General features: G+C 42.7%; 2 protein-coding genes across 5 annotated transcripts in view; one reads left to right on the top strand and one right to left on the bottom strand.

Moving 5' to 3' along the window:
- The window catches only part of KCNC1 (potassium voltage-gated channel subfamily C member 1), a 125,896-nt gene extending 110,749 nt beyond the window's left edge, over positions 1 to 15,147 (bottom strand). For 3 of the 4 annotated variants that reach the window (XM_086748610.1, XM_086748612.1, XM_086748611.1), the window contains exon 1: positions 14,338 to 15,147. In XM_086748610.1, coding sequence (XP_086604736.1) covers positions 14,338 to 14,907 — 570 coding nt within the window. In that variant the 5' untranslated portion in view covers positions 14,908 to 15,147. The remainder of the gene's footprint in view (positions 1 to 14,337) is intronic. The other variant, XM_086748613.1, reaches the window with a different exon arrangement.
- Positions 14,925 to 15,905, top strand: LOC147600590 (uncharacterized). The gene is given in 5 exon segments (XM_086749626.1): positions 14,925 to 14,959; positions 15,023 to 15,322; positions 15,324 to 15,543; positions 15,545 to 15,595; positions 15,597 to 15,905. Coding segments are annotated over 5 exon segments (915 nt in total).
- Positions 15,906 to 16,656: the final 751 nt, after the last annotated feature.

Raw genomic sequence — 16,656 nt, forward strand, 5'->3', positions numbered from 1 at the left:
GAAGAATTTGTAATTTGGGCTAGTGAGTTGGCTTAGGAGCGTTTTTGTGGCCTGTGGGCATTTTAACAGCAGGACTGTGGTGAGCACTCGCAGTGAGCAACAGCAGGAATTATGCAGCTTGATAGCTTCATGTCATCTTGAAATTTTTCTTGATTACAGCTAGTATCATATGCAGTGCAGGTATTGAATAAGAAGATTTTTTTTTCCACTTGTATCCAAATCTTTATTGATAAGCCTCTCAAAATTCTGGTGTCTCAATAAACATGACACAGGGCTTGTGAACATAAATTTCACACATATAAATTGTCTACTGCAGTTTTCTGAATGTATTTCTGAGCTCTTTTCCATCTGTGTACACGACAGCTCTTGTAGGAAGATCTTTAGACCAAACTACTGCTGTATCTGGACAGTCATGTACAAGCTCATAGTATAAATGTCTTTTTATATTTGTTTGTACTTTTGCTAAAGTTGTCAAAGTGAGAAGCAAGAGATGGCCACAGAAAGGGATTTATAGTATAAGTTTCGCAGTTGCTAGAATTAATGATGTGCCCACAGTGACCATAAGCGGAAATTACATCTGTTAGACTGGCATTTCTAAATAAAACCTGGTTGGCTATTGGGATGAACAATATGATCAGATATCCTTGTGAAAAAAAAAAAGAAGCTATTGTTTCTAATTTTCACATCCAGGATCTGTGCTTAAATTTACTGCAGTTCTTACACCTGTAAACATGTACATCTTACTTCTAAAATAGATTTAGGACAATCAGGATAAAAAGAGATTTGATCAAATTTCTTGCTGGTCTGAATTAGACCTGAAGTCAAGAGCGGGAAAATCTTACATTTGCAAGAAATGTCATAAAATCAAAGAGCAGTTGTGTGTGGTGTTCTCAGCAGACATACGGCTACTTTGAAATCCTACCTGGATGGAGTACAAAAAAAAGTACTTCACATTAAAAAATGCTACTTGAATGATCAAAGCAAAAGCCTATGGACAGACAGTCCCCCTGTGCACTATTCCATAACCATGTAGAACCAGGGAACAGAGTAGATGCCTGCCTTACCCAGTTTAATTCCTGTCTGATAGAGGTTGTGTAATGTGAGTCTCTGCATAAGGGAACAAAGGGCTTTAAATGCTTCAGAGCCGAGTTCTCCACCTCCTAGCAGAATGACAATAAGGATGACCTCCCCCAGATTCCTACACGTGAAAGATAACTTTCCCCTGTTTGCAGGAACCCAGCAGAAGATTTGCGGATGAGCCTCCTTCCTTTGAATTTTCTTACAAGGTGACTTTCATTCTAATTGTCTTGAGTATTTTGCACTTCAATATTGAATACTTGTTTAAAATTCTAATGATATATTTTTTTTATCTGGTCCTTTTTTCTAGAAGTTTTTTTAAGTATTTTCATAACTAGTTAAGGCTCACAGAACCTTCACGATGCAGGGAGATATTAGTACTGGCAGTCCCCTTATCAGATGATGATAAATAACGCACAAAGCTATCACAGCTGACATTTTAAAAAGTTTTCAATGCCTAGCTTAAGAACCTTTGGGGGTCAACTTGAAGAGAACATCGGCAGCTGTCATTGACTTCAAGGGAAGATATGAAAATCAGGATTTGGTGCTGAAATTCCTGTTGTCACCTTCTTTGTGAGATCAACATTTGTATCTAAAGGGGAATATCCAAGGCTTAGCGAGACCACTGACACGGCGTGTCTGAAACCTGCTTGTGATTAGCTTGTTTTCAGATGCAGTAGTAGGCCTTTTGGATGCCAAACAAAGTCTTGAAAACACTGTTCCTCTTGTTGCAAGAGAGTAGTTAAAAAGATATACATACTTAATTACAAAATAGGCTGGAATGGTTTTCATGTAGAACACACAGAGAACAAGAGGCCTAGGAACACAGCTTCAAAATTCCCAGCTTTCGCTCACATTCCTGCCACACTTCCCAGTAAGATTCCTCTTTCATCTATATTTGCTGTAGTCCCTCCTTTCTCCCTTTCTAATAATTTAAGAGACAAGATGACAGAACAGATTAGAAAAATATCTATAAATAATATCGTACGTAAAAAGGCATTTACTCACTGAGTCTTAAAACTCATTCCCTGATTCGGTTCTATTTTTATAAGCTTCATCTTACTTGACACTGACAATGATTCATATAAATATTAAGTATTCAATTTTAGTCCATTGCACATAAGTGAAGCTAAACTGTAGTGTTCTTTGGAGTTGCTGCCCTGCGGGTCCTTACTGAGGATGGAAAGAGGGACAGGAGGATTCAGTTCCTCAGTGCTCTACAATTTGGTCCTATAGTCCTATATTAGACAGCAGAGATGTAGCATTTTTAAAATTTTCAATGCCATTCATATTTCAAAGGGTTTTTTTCTGATTTTTTTTTCTTCTGCAGGATATAGAAATAGGATATTACCCTGAATTAAAATCTACATCTGAAGGCTGTGAAATATAATATGATGTCTTATTTACACATCTTTGCTGTGTGGTAGTTTTGTAGAACAACTCTATCATTATTCTTTTGCTATATCTTGTTTTTTAATTAGATCAGTTTTTAATATGTTTCATTTACTGTCCAAACATTTTATTCTTCAGACTGAAAAGCAAAACTATTTAAACAATAAAATAAAATATTTTTTCAATATTTGCTGCTTCTAAATTTTAACACAATTGTGTTTCTGTTACAGCAGGAGTAGATTTGGTAACAGATGGTAAAACTGCAAAACTGCCTCTGCTTCATTAGAGCCCCTGGCAAGGTTCCTATATAAGGTAAATTACAGTAGAGAGGGATATTTAACAATATACCCTTCACAATTTACACTAAGGTTTTGAATTAGTATTACTTGTATCACAAAGGCAGTGAATGTCGGAGCTTGAATGTTTATTGATCTTGTCTGTGTTGGTTGCTAATGCCAGCGCTAAAGCATACGTGCTGTAAAAGGCCCTAATCTTGCAGAGACTTGTTCTAGTGCTTTACCAAGTTATATTTATCCTAGCAATAGTTTAATTTAGATGACTTTCCTTTAATAGTGATAACGCACTTTGAAATATTAAAAAGTAATAAAATGCAAGTGATCAATTTCCATTTAAATTAAAAGAATGCTTATGTTGAAACATTGATGAAAAGGCAGCCTTCAAAGATTATAAGAATGCTTGTATTTACATGGCATGACTAACAGATGACAGATTGATAGCCCTGGGAAACGTAGGTCTTTTCCAAACAAATTATGTGATGTGTCCTTACACTGACTTGGGAGCTCGCTTTCCAGTGTGGCAAAACTGCTCAGACTCTGGGGTGAAAAAGTCCTCTCCACTACATAGAATCTCATATGTTTTTGTGTGATTTGTACATTCTTTCTCTATAGGGGCTGCACAGAGATCACTAAATCATTCCACGTGGCTCATCTTGGAGTCAACTGCATGACGACAATAGTTATTTCCTAACAGGAACTGGCTTCAGACTAGTGAGTGATTGAAAATAAAAAAAACCATCATTGTCACATGCTAAAATTACGCTGTCTCTGACAATGTCACTACATATATCTGTTTTCTGCTGTTAATCTTGCTGAATTCTGTAGTCCAGAATTACCACGCAGGAACAGCTTTTTAGTTCCACATTACTGAGAAATGCTGCTTTGCCACATACCCAATATATTGGTTTGTGAATTCCTCACGCCATGCAAACTGAATCAACTTCACTAACTGCCTGGGTTATGCAGCTGTCTGAAGTTGGGAAGTCTCTTAAGTAGAGACAGATGAAAATTTGAAATCCTGCAGCTGGAGGAAGATATTAAACCCAAAATTTCACATTCTATGAAAAAAAGTGTAGCCACTGGATTATTGCATCTGGGGAACTGTTCCACAGTACTAATATCTCCTATTTTCATTTCAGCATGTTTTTTGAAAACAGCTTCTATTCAGTGCGTATTTGGCAAGTACATTTAAAGGACTGTGCCTGTTAGTGAAGAAAAAGTGTGGGCATTAACAAGGCAGTTTTGATATAAGGCAGTTGCCAACAATACTAAAGCAGTTCTGGGCACAAGCAGAAACAATGCTGAAGGCACTGGGAAATTTTAATATGCATTTTAAAAAATTACATCTGCAGGGTTAGTGTTTTGGGGACTGTAAGTTTGAACTCACATGGCTACATCTTTTCATGAGTCTGGCCTCAGAAGTGAAGATGTAGGAACTGACTGCTAAATTTCCATGATACTGGAGTGATGGAGAGACGGTGGGTGCTCATCCCTGCAGTCTTTGCACTGGCTGGCAGAGCTCATACACATACAGCATCTTGGGTGATCTGCTCCAGTGAAGGCTGGGAAACACTGCATCTGAGTATATTGTAAATTCTTCCCAGAGATGGTAACTGTTAACTTCCTGGATTTATGGCAACGGCATTTAGAGATTATAACTTTATTGGGCTAGTTACTGCAATAAACGCATAGTAAGGGAGAGCCAAAAAACCTTAAAGCAAGTAACCTGAGAAAAGTTGTTTTCCTATTTTGAAAATGATGTACTAAGATTAAATGTCTTGTATCATTCCATGCATAGTAAAATTCATAGAAAATTAGAAGGGCTGAAGCATACTCAAGTGACGTGGCTTAATGAGCTAATAAAATGTGCTGTTTGTGTGCCTGTGCCATTGCAAAAGTTCATTTGCTGAGCTACATGAATACAGCCTGCCTTCGTACTAGCGGCATGCTGTGGATGCTAACTGAAACCCCTGAGATGATTCTTCAGAGCTAACATCTGCAAGCAAGTAGGCCGCACAAATGATGACTTCAGGCAGCTCTGCTAACAAATGCTCACTTGATAAGCTGCATTAATTCAGTTGTTTGCAATCATCGGTCCAAATCTCAAGTTTGGGTTGGTTTGGGTTTTTTTTTTCGCTTTCTAGTAAATTCACACCATGTAGATCTATGTGTATTTCTGTGGACATGTGTGGGCTGTTCTCAATGGATGTTAAAGATCACCTAACAAGAACAAAGGCTTACCCTGCTGTCCTAGCCAAAATATCTTGTGAGCAGTAAATGTGCAGTTTTAGGAGTTACTGTAGCTGATGGTAGTACATATGTGAAGAAAAAATTGTGTTTTGGAGTTGAAGACGCTGTAGAATTGTTATTGAATGTCACACTTTTCATTTGCCTTTAGCCCATGTTACTGACACTTACAAGGTAAAATCAGCTGCTTTTCTTAGCAGGGCAGGTTCTCCAAAAGATGTTCTCTTTAGAACAGTGAATGCACTTTTGCACTATTGATTTCCTGCTCTTAGACATAACTAGCATTTCAAGTAATCTATACAGTTTTGAAATTTACATTAGGTCTTTTAATAAAATCGCTACCACTTTTGGGACCTTTTGGTAGGATAAGCACTGAACTCCCATCAGCTGAACACTAAATTTCAATATTGCTTAAGCAAAATTCAGACATAAGCTGATCTGCTACCACCTCGGAAAAAGAAAACGAAGCACCACCACTTCCCCCCCAGCAATTGACTCAGTCTGGTGTTGGCTGAGTTATCACAGCATGGTGAGGTTGTTCTTGGTTTGTCATTACAAAGTGCTTTACTGCAAAAGCCTGAGTTAAAATCAGTTCTGCAGTACGCGGGACACATTCCCAAGAAGTGCTAAGACGCACTGTCACTAGATTTCTTGCAAAACTCCGCACGGTAAGCAATGGGGAGATCCATGCTAAAAAAAGAAACAGGAATAGCACAGTGTGGCTGACAGCATGTTGTCTGGTTTTTAGAGTAGAGATCAGGGGCTGCTGTGAAGGCAAGCCCTTTTGCATTGAGGATTGTGGCAATTACACAATTGTCCTTGTCCTGAAAAATTTGCCTGAAATAGATCTGCATGGGTCTCTGGCTGGATCCCACTGAAACCAGCGGTAGCTGTGACAGTGGCCCTATGAGGTGGGGTGGGATTTTACTGACAGTCTCTTAACTCCTTGCCCATGTCCTTTTCTGCTATAAGACATGACCTCCATTCTGCTGGAGGTTGTAGGTGCTCAGCATTTTTAGGGCTTTCTCCCTATTCCTTTTTTTTTTAAAAAGTCTGTTATCAAATTAGAAGCATTCTGATTGAAGATTTCCATTTAATTAATAACTGGGTAAATCACAAAACTGGCCCCCACCACCTCTGCCTGTCAATTGATCGGACGTAATGAAGATTGCAAGAATCCAAACTGAAAAACAGAATGGGGTTATGAGACTGAATTTTCAAAGTGAAATCTGCAGTTGAATTTCTGATCCATGTCAAATAATTAGTGACTTGAACTGACCAGATCTTTCTGTATTTGGATAGGGAAATGCAGGTAATGTTTTAAATGTGTTTTTGGAGGGCACAAGTGGGCAGGAATAGGGATTCTGCTGTGGTTGAAACAAGGAGCTATTATTCTTTTGGCGCATTTCTATGCACATTTAATTTTTTTTTTTTTTTTTGTGAATGCTGGGTAGATGATCCACGAAATTCAGGAAAATTGATGGATTCAGTGTGGTTGTGCAGACTAAAATGCCTGGTTTAACTCTTACTTGTCTCTGGGAAATGATAAGATTTGGTAGGAACAGGTTTTGCCTTTGTTATTTAAAACCAAATAATCCACCTTACTGCTTTTTAAAGGGGACATTGTTTCCCAGATTTTCAAGTAAAAAGCCAGCAGGATATTTTAAACTATTTCATGCGGTCACAGCACCGCAGTGGTCTTGACGGAACATCATCTCAAAGTATATCTACCAGCGCTAAGGTTTACTGCTGCTTCTGAAGTATCAACACAATTACGTAAGCGCGCGCCAGCAGCCCGTGCCTGTGTTGGTAGCTCATGTGCAGCACACACATCGCTGGCTGTCCACACTGCACTGAAACAGGAGATCTATTGCATTTACAAAGGGCCATTACAATGCAATTTCAATTTACTGTCATTAAAGGGTCTTACATCACAAGCAATCACTGCAAAAAGCCTTGGACTGAGATTTATTCGTAATTTTTATAGCATGATTTATTAGAGCCCCCATTATATCTTATAAATCATATCTGAAAGAAATGAAAATCAATTAGGGCCTGGTCCTTTCACCTTAACCCACGCTGGGTAGTACCTTGCTCTCAGCCCGAAGAAAACGAGGATATTCCCGGAGTAAGCTATCACTATGGGAGTAGGAGTGAAGACAGCAAAATCTGGGTCCTTACTGAGCATAGGAGAGACATGTAAAAATTATTCTAGAAATGACAGCATTTGGTTTATATTCCGGAGGGAAGCTGTGCTTCTCCAGGGATTCATAGATTTCTCTGATTTCATCCGATCCCGCCACTCCTGTGTACCGTTTGGAGTGAATCACCTATTTATGTAATGCAATATTCAATAGAGAAAGCCAAGTCAGCCTTCTAATACTGTTCTTTCCTCAGATCAAATTCAGCATATAGTAACTGAGAAGCTAATTGTCATGCAATTGCAAAAATCGCAAAATGGCTGTTTTATTACTCTTATCCCTCAAGAATGCACTGAAATTTCATAAAATCCAGCCTATACAAAATGGAAACTCAGTTTTGCCATCTGTATTTGCATGAGAAAGAATTACGCACTTGATTATCAATTAGGGCCCAATTTTTCAATCTGAATACCCCTGCTTGCCCTTTTTATTATGAAATACAGTACTTGGATATGATTTGGTTGAACATTAATCGAAGTCATGTGATTTGAATGGGGATGTATTCTATAGTCCTTTGCAGCAAAAAATGCCAGTAAGATCATGAAGAGCTTTGTCAGTATTAGAGCTCTGAGTTTTGATGCATTGTGCTAAAGATGCTCATGTCTTTAAATGATTATGAAAATATATATTTGAATATGCATGTTCCTAATAAATTGCTAAGATCTATTGCGCTTCAGTGCTTTGGAATGGAAATATGCAATGTATCTATTAAAAAAGCAATATACTGCAATTCATTTGTTATCCCAAACCATACTGCAGGAAAATTCATTTCTATCCTTGAAGTCAGTAGTAATTTTGGCACTGAATTTCAATAACAGTAAGGCTGGGCCCTCTGTTCCTGATTTGCTAACATCTCTCCTTATGTTAAAAGAAAGGCAGTATGTATAGACTTTGCTGAAGTACTACCATAAATATACACAGAGCAGTCATGTATTTTTACAAATAAGAAAGAAAAATACCATTGAATACTAGACTGCACAGCAGAAGGAAAAACAAGATAGAAAAATAGTTTTTCTAGGTATGGCCTAATATATCACATTTTTGTGAGCAGTTCTAAAATAGAAATATTATAATTGATCCACGGATCTTTTTATCCTTTGCCTCATGACATACCAACAGAGAATACCAGTATTTTGTTGCCTTTTTTTTTCCTGACCAAAACCAAAATAGCAAATGTCAGGAGAAGGGCAAAGAAAATAACTGAAGGCACATAGGGATGGATCAAAAAGAGAAGGAACCAAATATCACACTGAAATCAGTCCCTAAATTCATATTGATTTCAGTGGCACCACAGTTACATTTTCAGAGGTATTTTGGGATGGTTTAATTTTGAAGTCCTTCCTCATATGGAAATCCCACTCAGCATCGTAGGAGGTGGCAGTGATAGGAAGGCATATATATGTGTATGCATATGATCCATACAATCACAGTCTTGGCTAAATCAAGTAAATTTTGTAACCTAGAAACATTAAGTTAGATTGAAAAAAATCAAAATGGCAAGAGATGCTGTTCTTTTTTTTAAGGTTTTAGAATAATAGAAATAAAATTAGAAATAGGCAAATGGATTAAAAAAAACCCCTTCCTTGAATTAAAACTGCTAAGTCTGTACTAACAAGCCATAGATTTGTCAGGTGGATAACATCATCCTTCTCAGCTCCCTGTGAGGTTGTGACTTCAAAGAGATTGTAAGATGTTCTGGGCAGACATCCTATCTTCCTATGTGTTTCTGAACAACTCAAACCAATGAAGTCAGGATTCTGCATGGCTGCTATGATTTTTTTTTTTTTTGTGCTGATGTTTTTAAAATGTATTATTTCTGAAGCCAGAGGGACAATTTCCACAATTGCCAGAAGTTGTTTAGGATTGTGCCTGCTCCCACCTTGGCCAATTCGATAGGGACTGAACGTGAGACTTGGTGTGAGTGGTGAACACTTTCTAACTGGCACTGCAAAAGCTGCTTTGGGCAGGACGCAGAGAAGACTATACCGTGCTTACTAATGGGTTATATAAGGATTTGCAGTAACATGTCCCTTGCTGGGAGAAAACAAGAATAAAATGGGATTTTAGGAACTATATTAATAAAGAATAATAGAATGGTAGTTAATAGACGTCTATCTGTAATTCCATTATACTACAAGTGCAGGGGAAACTTCATTTAAGGTGGAGAGAGTCTCATTTTTCCAGAGCTGTAATGCAGCATGCAGTTAAAATTAGGCTGTCTCGTTAATTGTCAAAGTATATGGTGAGAATTACTGCAGCCAGCTTCAGTGCAGGATTCGATACGCCTCTGCGGGAGAGGAGACCTTGCAGAAAGGCCCAAGGTGGGAGAGAAGCTCCATCAGGGCCCCTTTGAGGAAATCCCTCCCTGGGGAGAGGGGTGCTCCTTCCTCTCCCTGCCTGCTCACGTTCAGCGGGATCCCGCAGAGCACCGTCCGTGAAGCTCCCCTGTGCGAAGCGTGTCCTGCGCCAGGCAGCTGCAGAACAAACTCCCTTGTGAAGGGTGATAAGTGTCCATTTCCACTCTCTGACACTTTCCCCAATTCCTGAGCTTAGCTGGACGGGGCCACGGTACAGGATGAGCAGAAATCATCCCCACATTTAAGCCTCAGGACAGTATGGTTATTCAGGAATTAGGATCCCATAAGCCTCCTCGTAGCTATGGGATATAATTTATATAGAGACAAATCAGTTTAAATGAATGCAGCAAGGTTGAAATACTCTGGAATGTACAAAAGAAAGCTGGAAGAAATCCCTGGGGAAAACCTCTTTCTCATTTCTTCCCCACTACCCTTTTTCCTGTCTCCTTCTCAGTGTCAGAAACTTGTCCTTCAAAAATCACCCATGGAGGAAAGCAGATCCTTCTGCGGGATGTGGAGGGAGAACATGAGGGAAGGGCGAGTGAGAGTTTTGCTGTGAGCTTTTCTTTTTCCAGTTCAGAGCTGTATAGTGCATGCCAGGATGGTAAGTCAAGCTGTTGAGGATTTTCCATAGGACCCCAACCAGCTTTTATTTAAAAACAGTAAAAATGTTTATTTGGAAGGACCACAAAAGCTTTCCTGAGGGTTCATTAATGAAGCTTAACTGTCCAATTTGAACGGGAGCACTAGCGCAGAATTTCAGCTCAAAGCTCCTGGTTCCCAAGCGCTGACTGACATAAGGACTGTGAATTAACACAAACACAGCCTTTTCCTGCTGGGGAGGAGGAGAAGGAGGGGGCAAAGATGTTAGATACCTGCAGGCCAAACTCCCCAGGAAGTCAGTGGGAGCTTCACTAGTGTAAGAAGAGCATGACCAGACATAAATATAAAGGAGAGAGGATGCTAAGAAAATATTTTTCACACATTTGAGTACTGAGGGGCCTTTGAAATCCAATGAGTGGAGAAGGCAGGAACTCTTATTACAACATACCTCTCAGATATGCTGCTTTAGTCTAACTGTCCAGCTTTCTGTGTGACTCTATTTCCCTCTTTGTGTCTAATTATGAAAAATAAATTTACAAAGTTGCCTGACCATGCAAAAAAATACAGTTCTAATAAGCTTTAAAGAAACATCTTGCCAACTTAGGTTCACAGTATCCATTGATATTTAGCTGCCTGATCAGATGCTTTTGAAAATCCACCTGGATGCCGACCTGTCTCCATAAGCACCCAGTATCTCGGTAAATCTGATCTTTTCCATCAGTTTATCTGTTACTTTGCTCAGACCTCCAGGCACCAGACTTCGTCTCTGTTATCCAAATGTGGAGTCTTTAAATAATGGAGAAGTGCAACACTCGATTATCTTATTAAGCTAGGTGTCTAAGGCAATCTGTGATTTGAAACAAGCTACCTTTTCTTATTAGATTTAGAAGATGATACAATTTTTTAAGTATCTAAGTTTGATAAAGTATTTCATCTTTATAGGAAGAGCTACTTCATTTAAGAAATTAGTGTTTAGCAAATAAAATTTAATTAAACTCAGCCACTACTGTTTTAACAAGAAACTGTTGACTATGTTGCACCTAAAGACAAATGTTTAGTTACTGGGAGCTTATGCTTTATCAAAGTAAATTTAGAAATAGACAAAATTTGCAGAGTTAGCTGATTTTGCCTGACATACACAAATGCTCTTCCAGTCTCCTCTGGCCGTCCACAATGAGAACAGATGTAATTTGGTATGACTTAGGTCCTGGTGAAGCAAACCAGTCAAACGTACTTGTATTTGTAAGCAGTGGCCATCAACATGCTCCAAGAATAGCTAGGTTTGAGTAAATGCTGAGCTTTCTGTAGGCAGTTCCTAAACGTTCACTGAATTAGTGTACCAGTGACCTAGAGAAATCTTGCTTTATCCAGATATGCAGCTTTTGATTTAATCCGTAATATTCATACACTGTATTCCTTTTACTTGCCCAAGTGTAACAGTATAATGGTTATGTAAACTGATGCTTATGTTAGTATGTTATTTTGACATACATTGTGGTGCCATATGTAAATACTAAACATATATATAACAACCATTATTAGTACAAGTCTCGGATTCAATTAGGGTGGCAAATTTGTGACGTATTTTTTTGACAAAATGGCAATGTATTTTGCATGACTGAAACACAGTTTGCAATTTTAAGTAACATACACATTTAAAAGTGAGGTAACAGTGGATTTGTTGCCTGGCTCTACTAATGATTGCTTTAATATACCATTCACTTGTTAATGATGCTATCAATTATTTTACTCTAAATTAGCTATTGTGAGTTTAAAGTCTTTTTGCAATGCCTGTGTTACGTTACAGGAGCATAAATCAAACTTCCCATCTCTTTTTACATCCATAACCATAACATATGGCTCTTATTAGAAAATGTTAAGTGTCTTATAATGTCTTCTTAATGGACAGTGTGTGCATGTGTTGATAATGAAAGCCATCTTCCTTCTTGCAAAATATTAATGCATATGGCCTGCGTCTCCATAGATACAAGTTAAAGAATCATGCTTAACCCATGAAATATTCAGTATACACTTCAACTTTGCCCAGAATTCCTATTTCTCTATTTTAATAATCCTTTAAGGAAAGAACAAATTAGAGGTAAATCAGGGCTTGATTTCTACCAGATATGTATATGTAATTGTGAATAAACAGTATAGCATCCATTGCAAAAAAAAAACCCAACTAAACAAACAAACAAAAAAAAAAACAAAAACCCCAGATCACATTATAAAATGCCTATTCCTAAATGAAAATGCCATAGAGAATTAGAATTTATTAATCAGAATTGATATCCTCCTAGAAATTCCAGCTGGTACATCTCAAAGACTCTTAATATTGGTTATAGATTTTGTCCTCTGACCTAAAACATCACAATGCTTCCAAACAAAAGCATGTTTTAGCCTCTGTTTGTATCCTTTTCATTGGGACAGCATTATCCATTTGCCTTTTGGACTCTCCACAAAATCTTGGGCAGGCACACTGCTTTGACTTGAGATGTGTTTTACCAACAGATTCCTAGGCACCAGAGAGATCTGCTATTCAATCAACGGCTGCTCATGTTGGGCTTGATTAAAGGAAGCTAACTAAGCCTTTTGAAGGCTACCCTCCAGCCTTCCCTCTCTGTTTCCATGTTACCTTGGCAGAAATCAGGGTTTGAAAGCTGCAATTCAACAGCATCATCCTTTCATCTTGTGGTAAATATTTTATTATTCCTTTATCCTCTGTGCTGTTTAAAGGAATTCATTTAAAATATTAACTTCTTTGTTCAGGGAGGAAATCTCCAAAGGGTGTGCAAACAAGAATCTTTAGAAATGCACCAAGATACAACTCCAGGCTCTGCTCCAGCTTTCCCCATTCATTCAGTCTGCAGACCTGGCAGCTTTCTGCTGGAGATCTCTGCTCAGACCGAAAGTCTCCAGCAGCTGCTGTTCCACCACCCATTCATACACGACCAGCTCCCCTATCCCTGCTCCCTGCATTTCCACTTCTCTTTCCTCCATCCATCCAATTTCTCCCTAATCTGATCTCACTTCTTTGATCCTCCCCAGGAACACCGATCATCCTACAACACCAAAGCACCACGCATCCCTACCGAGGGCTGGCAGCAATTATGCTGTAACAAAGGTACATTTAAGAGAGGAGTAAAACCTATCCAAACCAATTTCTTTGCAAAGGCATTACCCTTCATCTGTTTTCCTGCTCGTCAGGGGACCTTGGGGGTTAATCCTGCTGCTGCTCCTGAAGCAAATGCTTTCATCACTTTTGACTTCAGGAGCAGAATCAGACCCTAATTAATGTAATTATCCTCACATGCGATAGCATGAAAGGTACCTACTTAGAGGAGCCGGGTGACTGTTTAACACCATCTTTATCCACAGCTATGCTGTGAACTGCACCAGTGTGCATTCCCTTTCCAAAACAACTGCAGGCACCGGGAGGGGAGGGGTTGTCCTTCAGTAGCCAGGCAAGAAACCTGTCAAACGCAGTGTCCCTTCTACATGAATGAACCCTCTCCTCTGATTAATACTTTGCATTTCCCACAGGGGAAAAGACAGAGTGAGGAGATAAGCGAGGAAATGAATTACCCATTCTCAGAGAAGCATGAGCATAAATATTTAACATGGTACATATAAGAAAAGAGAAAGGAACAGACTCCTTTTCCAGTCCAGGCTGAGAAAGTCTCCAAATCCCCTGGTCTCCCAGGGACTGCCTGTTCCCATGATCCTTTCTCCATCTCGTAAAGGGGAGAGAGCTGTTAGCTCAGAAGAGGGCTGGACGAGGTGTCTCTTTCTACTGGGGGATGACTGACTGTAAAAATCTGTGCATGGAGGGAAATTACCTGGTATAATGGAGATCTCGCTGGCCTGTGAATGGGACCCTGCCCCAGGCTGTGAGTTTTTAGCAGCCTGTTAGAAAACAAGGGTCTCTGGAAGCCCACATACAAGTACACAGACTCATGCCTTGGTGTCCACTCGTGCCCCATGCACGGGGCCTGCTTGAGAGCATGGGTGACATCCCCATAGCCTGTGCATGATTTTTGTATGGCTACACGCATGGAGGGCTGCTCTGCTCTGACAGTGGAGATAACCCTGCTGATGCTGGAAGGAAGCGGGGCTGAAGGGAGGTTCGAGTGTTTGGATGAGGGTGCTGATTGCATAGCTTACCCTTGCATATCTGGAGGAGTAGGGATCCTCAAAGAGTGCCCAGATGCGGGGCTGCCACCGTCTCCAGAAGCCCCCAGACCTGCCATCTGGGGAGTCACTAAGTGCTAGGCGTTTTGTCATCTCCAGCTCCTCTTCACCGTCACCAGAGTCTCCGGTGCCATCTATGTCTCCGTCCTCAGCACTGCTATCCAGGGGTGCCCCGCCAAAGCTGTCCAGAGCCTCTTCGGCGTCGCGGTGCTGCCGGTAGGTCATCCAACAGCAGGGCTCCACATCGGTCTCATCGATGCCCCAGAAGGCCAGCTCCTCCTCATACAGAGGCCCGCACACGTCGGCGGGGCAGTGCAGCTTGCCAGTGCGGTAGTAATTCAGGATGTGGGCGAAGACGCCCGGGTGCCGGTCAAAGAAAAACTCATCCGTGCGAGGGTCGTAGTCGAAGTGGCTGTGGGCATCGGGCTCGGCGATCCAGGCCAGGCGAGTGCCGGGCAGGGTGCGTAGGGTGCTGCGGTAAGTCTGGTGCCTAGTCCCTCCCACGTTGATCACAATGCGGTCGCTCTCGTCGCCCTGGCCCATCTCGTCTCTTATTAGGCATGTCGCAGACTCATCCAAGCAAGCACGGCAGGCGGCAAGCCCGTAAGGGGAACGGCTGCTCGGCGGCAGCCGGTGCCTAACCCCAGCCCCGATCCAGGCCCGTGGGGGCGAAGGGGCCCCGGCCGGCTCCGCTCCCCGGGGGCCGCTCCGACGGGCAGCCGGTGCCGCTGGCTGCCGGCGCTGCGCCGCCTTCGTCTGAAGTCAGACGCTCGGGGGCCGCGGTAGCTGCAGCCGCGGCGGAGGGGAAGGGGCAGGGGGGGCCATGCTCCGGGAGCGCGGGCGCTGCGGTGCCGGGGAGCAGGGACGTGCCGGAGGGGGAGGGCCCTTCCCTGGTTGGACGGGGCCAAAAGCACACACACAAAAAAAAAAAAAAAAAAAAAGGGAGAAAAAAAAAAGGGAGAAAAATCTCGGCACCGGCGCTGCCCACAGGTGCGCGGTGCTGCGGGGTGCCGGGCAGGAGGCGGAGGTGGGCGCCGGTGCCGGCTGCAGCCCCCGCGGGGGAACGGCGGGGCTCTGCCCGCGCCCCTCCCGGCGCTGCGGGGCGGGGGGCCCCCGCCGGTGCTGAACGGACAGCGCCGCGCTCCGCCCGCCTCCCTCCCTCCCGCCGCGCCGCCGCCGCCCCTGCGGCCGCCGGGCCGGAGCGCGCTGCCGCTGCGGGCGGCGGAGACCCGCGGGGCCGCCGCTGCCGCTCGCTGCTCCTCCCGCTGCCGCCGCCGCTGCCGGGCGGCTCGATGCAGCCCGCCCGCTCGCCGGACAGCGCCGCGCAGGCGCGCTGCTCCCGCCCCACCGCCGCTCTCCGGGTCCTAGCGCCGGCCGCGCCCCGAGGGCGCCGTCCCCGGCTCCCCCGACCCCCGCGGGCGCCCCGTCCCGTACCTCCTTACCGACACCGGGACAGGGCTCCCTGCTCCGATACCCTAGCTGGAGAAGGAGCGCCCAGGTCCCGAGTAACCGGCTTCTCTCGCTCAGCAGCGCGATGGTAACGCTGAGGGTCCTCGTCGGGAAGCGTGGGCTTCCCCTCTGCTGCCCCGCACTCGGCTCTCAGTGACCCCCTCTGCCGTTGGGGTCGTGGCTGTTCTCGTCCTTCGTGGACTGGACTCAGTGAAGGGTAAAGAAGCAAAATTCAAGATCTCCGCAGGCAAAAATTTCTCACATCGTTAGCAGGGATGACTGGGTATCTGCCTCACACCTTTCCAAGGTCCCACACACCTGCTCCATTTCTCTATCTTCTCTCCAATTTTTTTTTACTGTTCGCTTGTTTCTTCCCTAAAACCTGGGTTGGTGGGAGGCTGTAATTTGGGTTCGTGCTGTTTATTCTTTTTATTCTCATTAATTCACAAAGAATGCCAAGGGACATTTCACATCTACAAAAAGAACAGTTCTGGCCCGGAAGGAGCTTGAAGAACAGCAGGGAGATGGCTGTGTGGAAGGAAGTCACAGAGGTATGTAGACATGTTCTGTATTTTGATTTATTTGCTGCCACTGCATGAGGTGGAGAAACATGTGATTGAAGGGTGTACGGTTGAGGAATGCTGCTGGAGTGCAGGAGCAGTAGGGACAACACAATGCTCAGCAGAAGAGGGTAGACTGGTGGAATGCAGTTAGGTTGAGCCTTGACGGAGGGCAGAGATTCAGATGTGGTGAAACAGTGGGTGAAGAGCAAGTGGAGAGCTGCCCAGGAGCAAGTGGTGTGGTCAGGTTTGTGAGAGGAGGTGTTCGGCCATCCACAGCTTC

Source organism: Chlamydotis macqueenii, chromosome 5 (assembly GCF_036417535.1).
Source record: "Chlamydotis macqueenii isolate bChlMac1 chromosome 5, bChlMac1.mat, whole genome shotgun sequence".
NCBI classification, from domain to species: Eukaryota; Metazoa; Chordata; class Aves; order Otidiformes; family Otididae; genus Chlamydotis; species Chlamydotis macqueenii.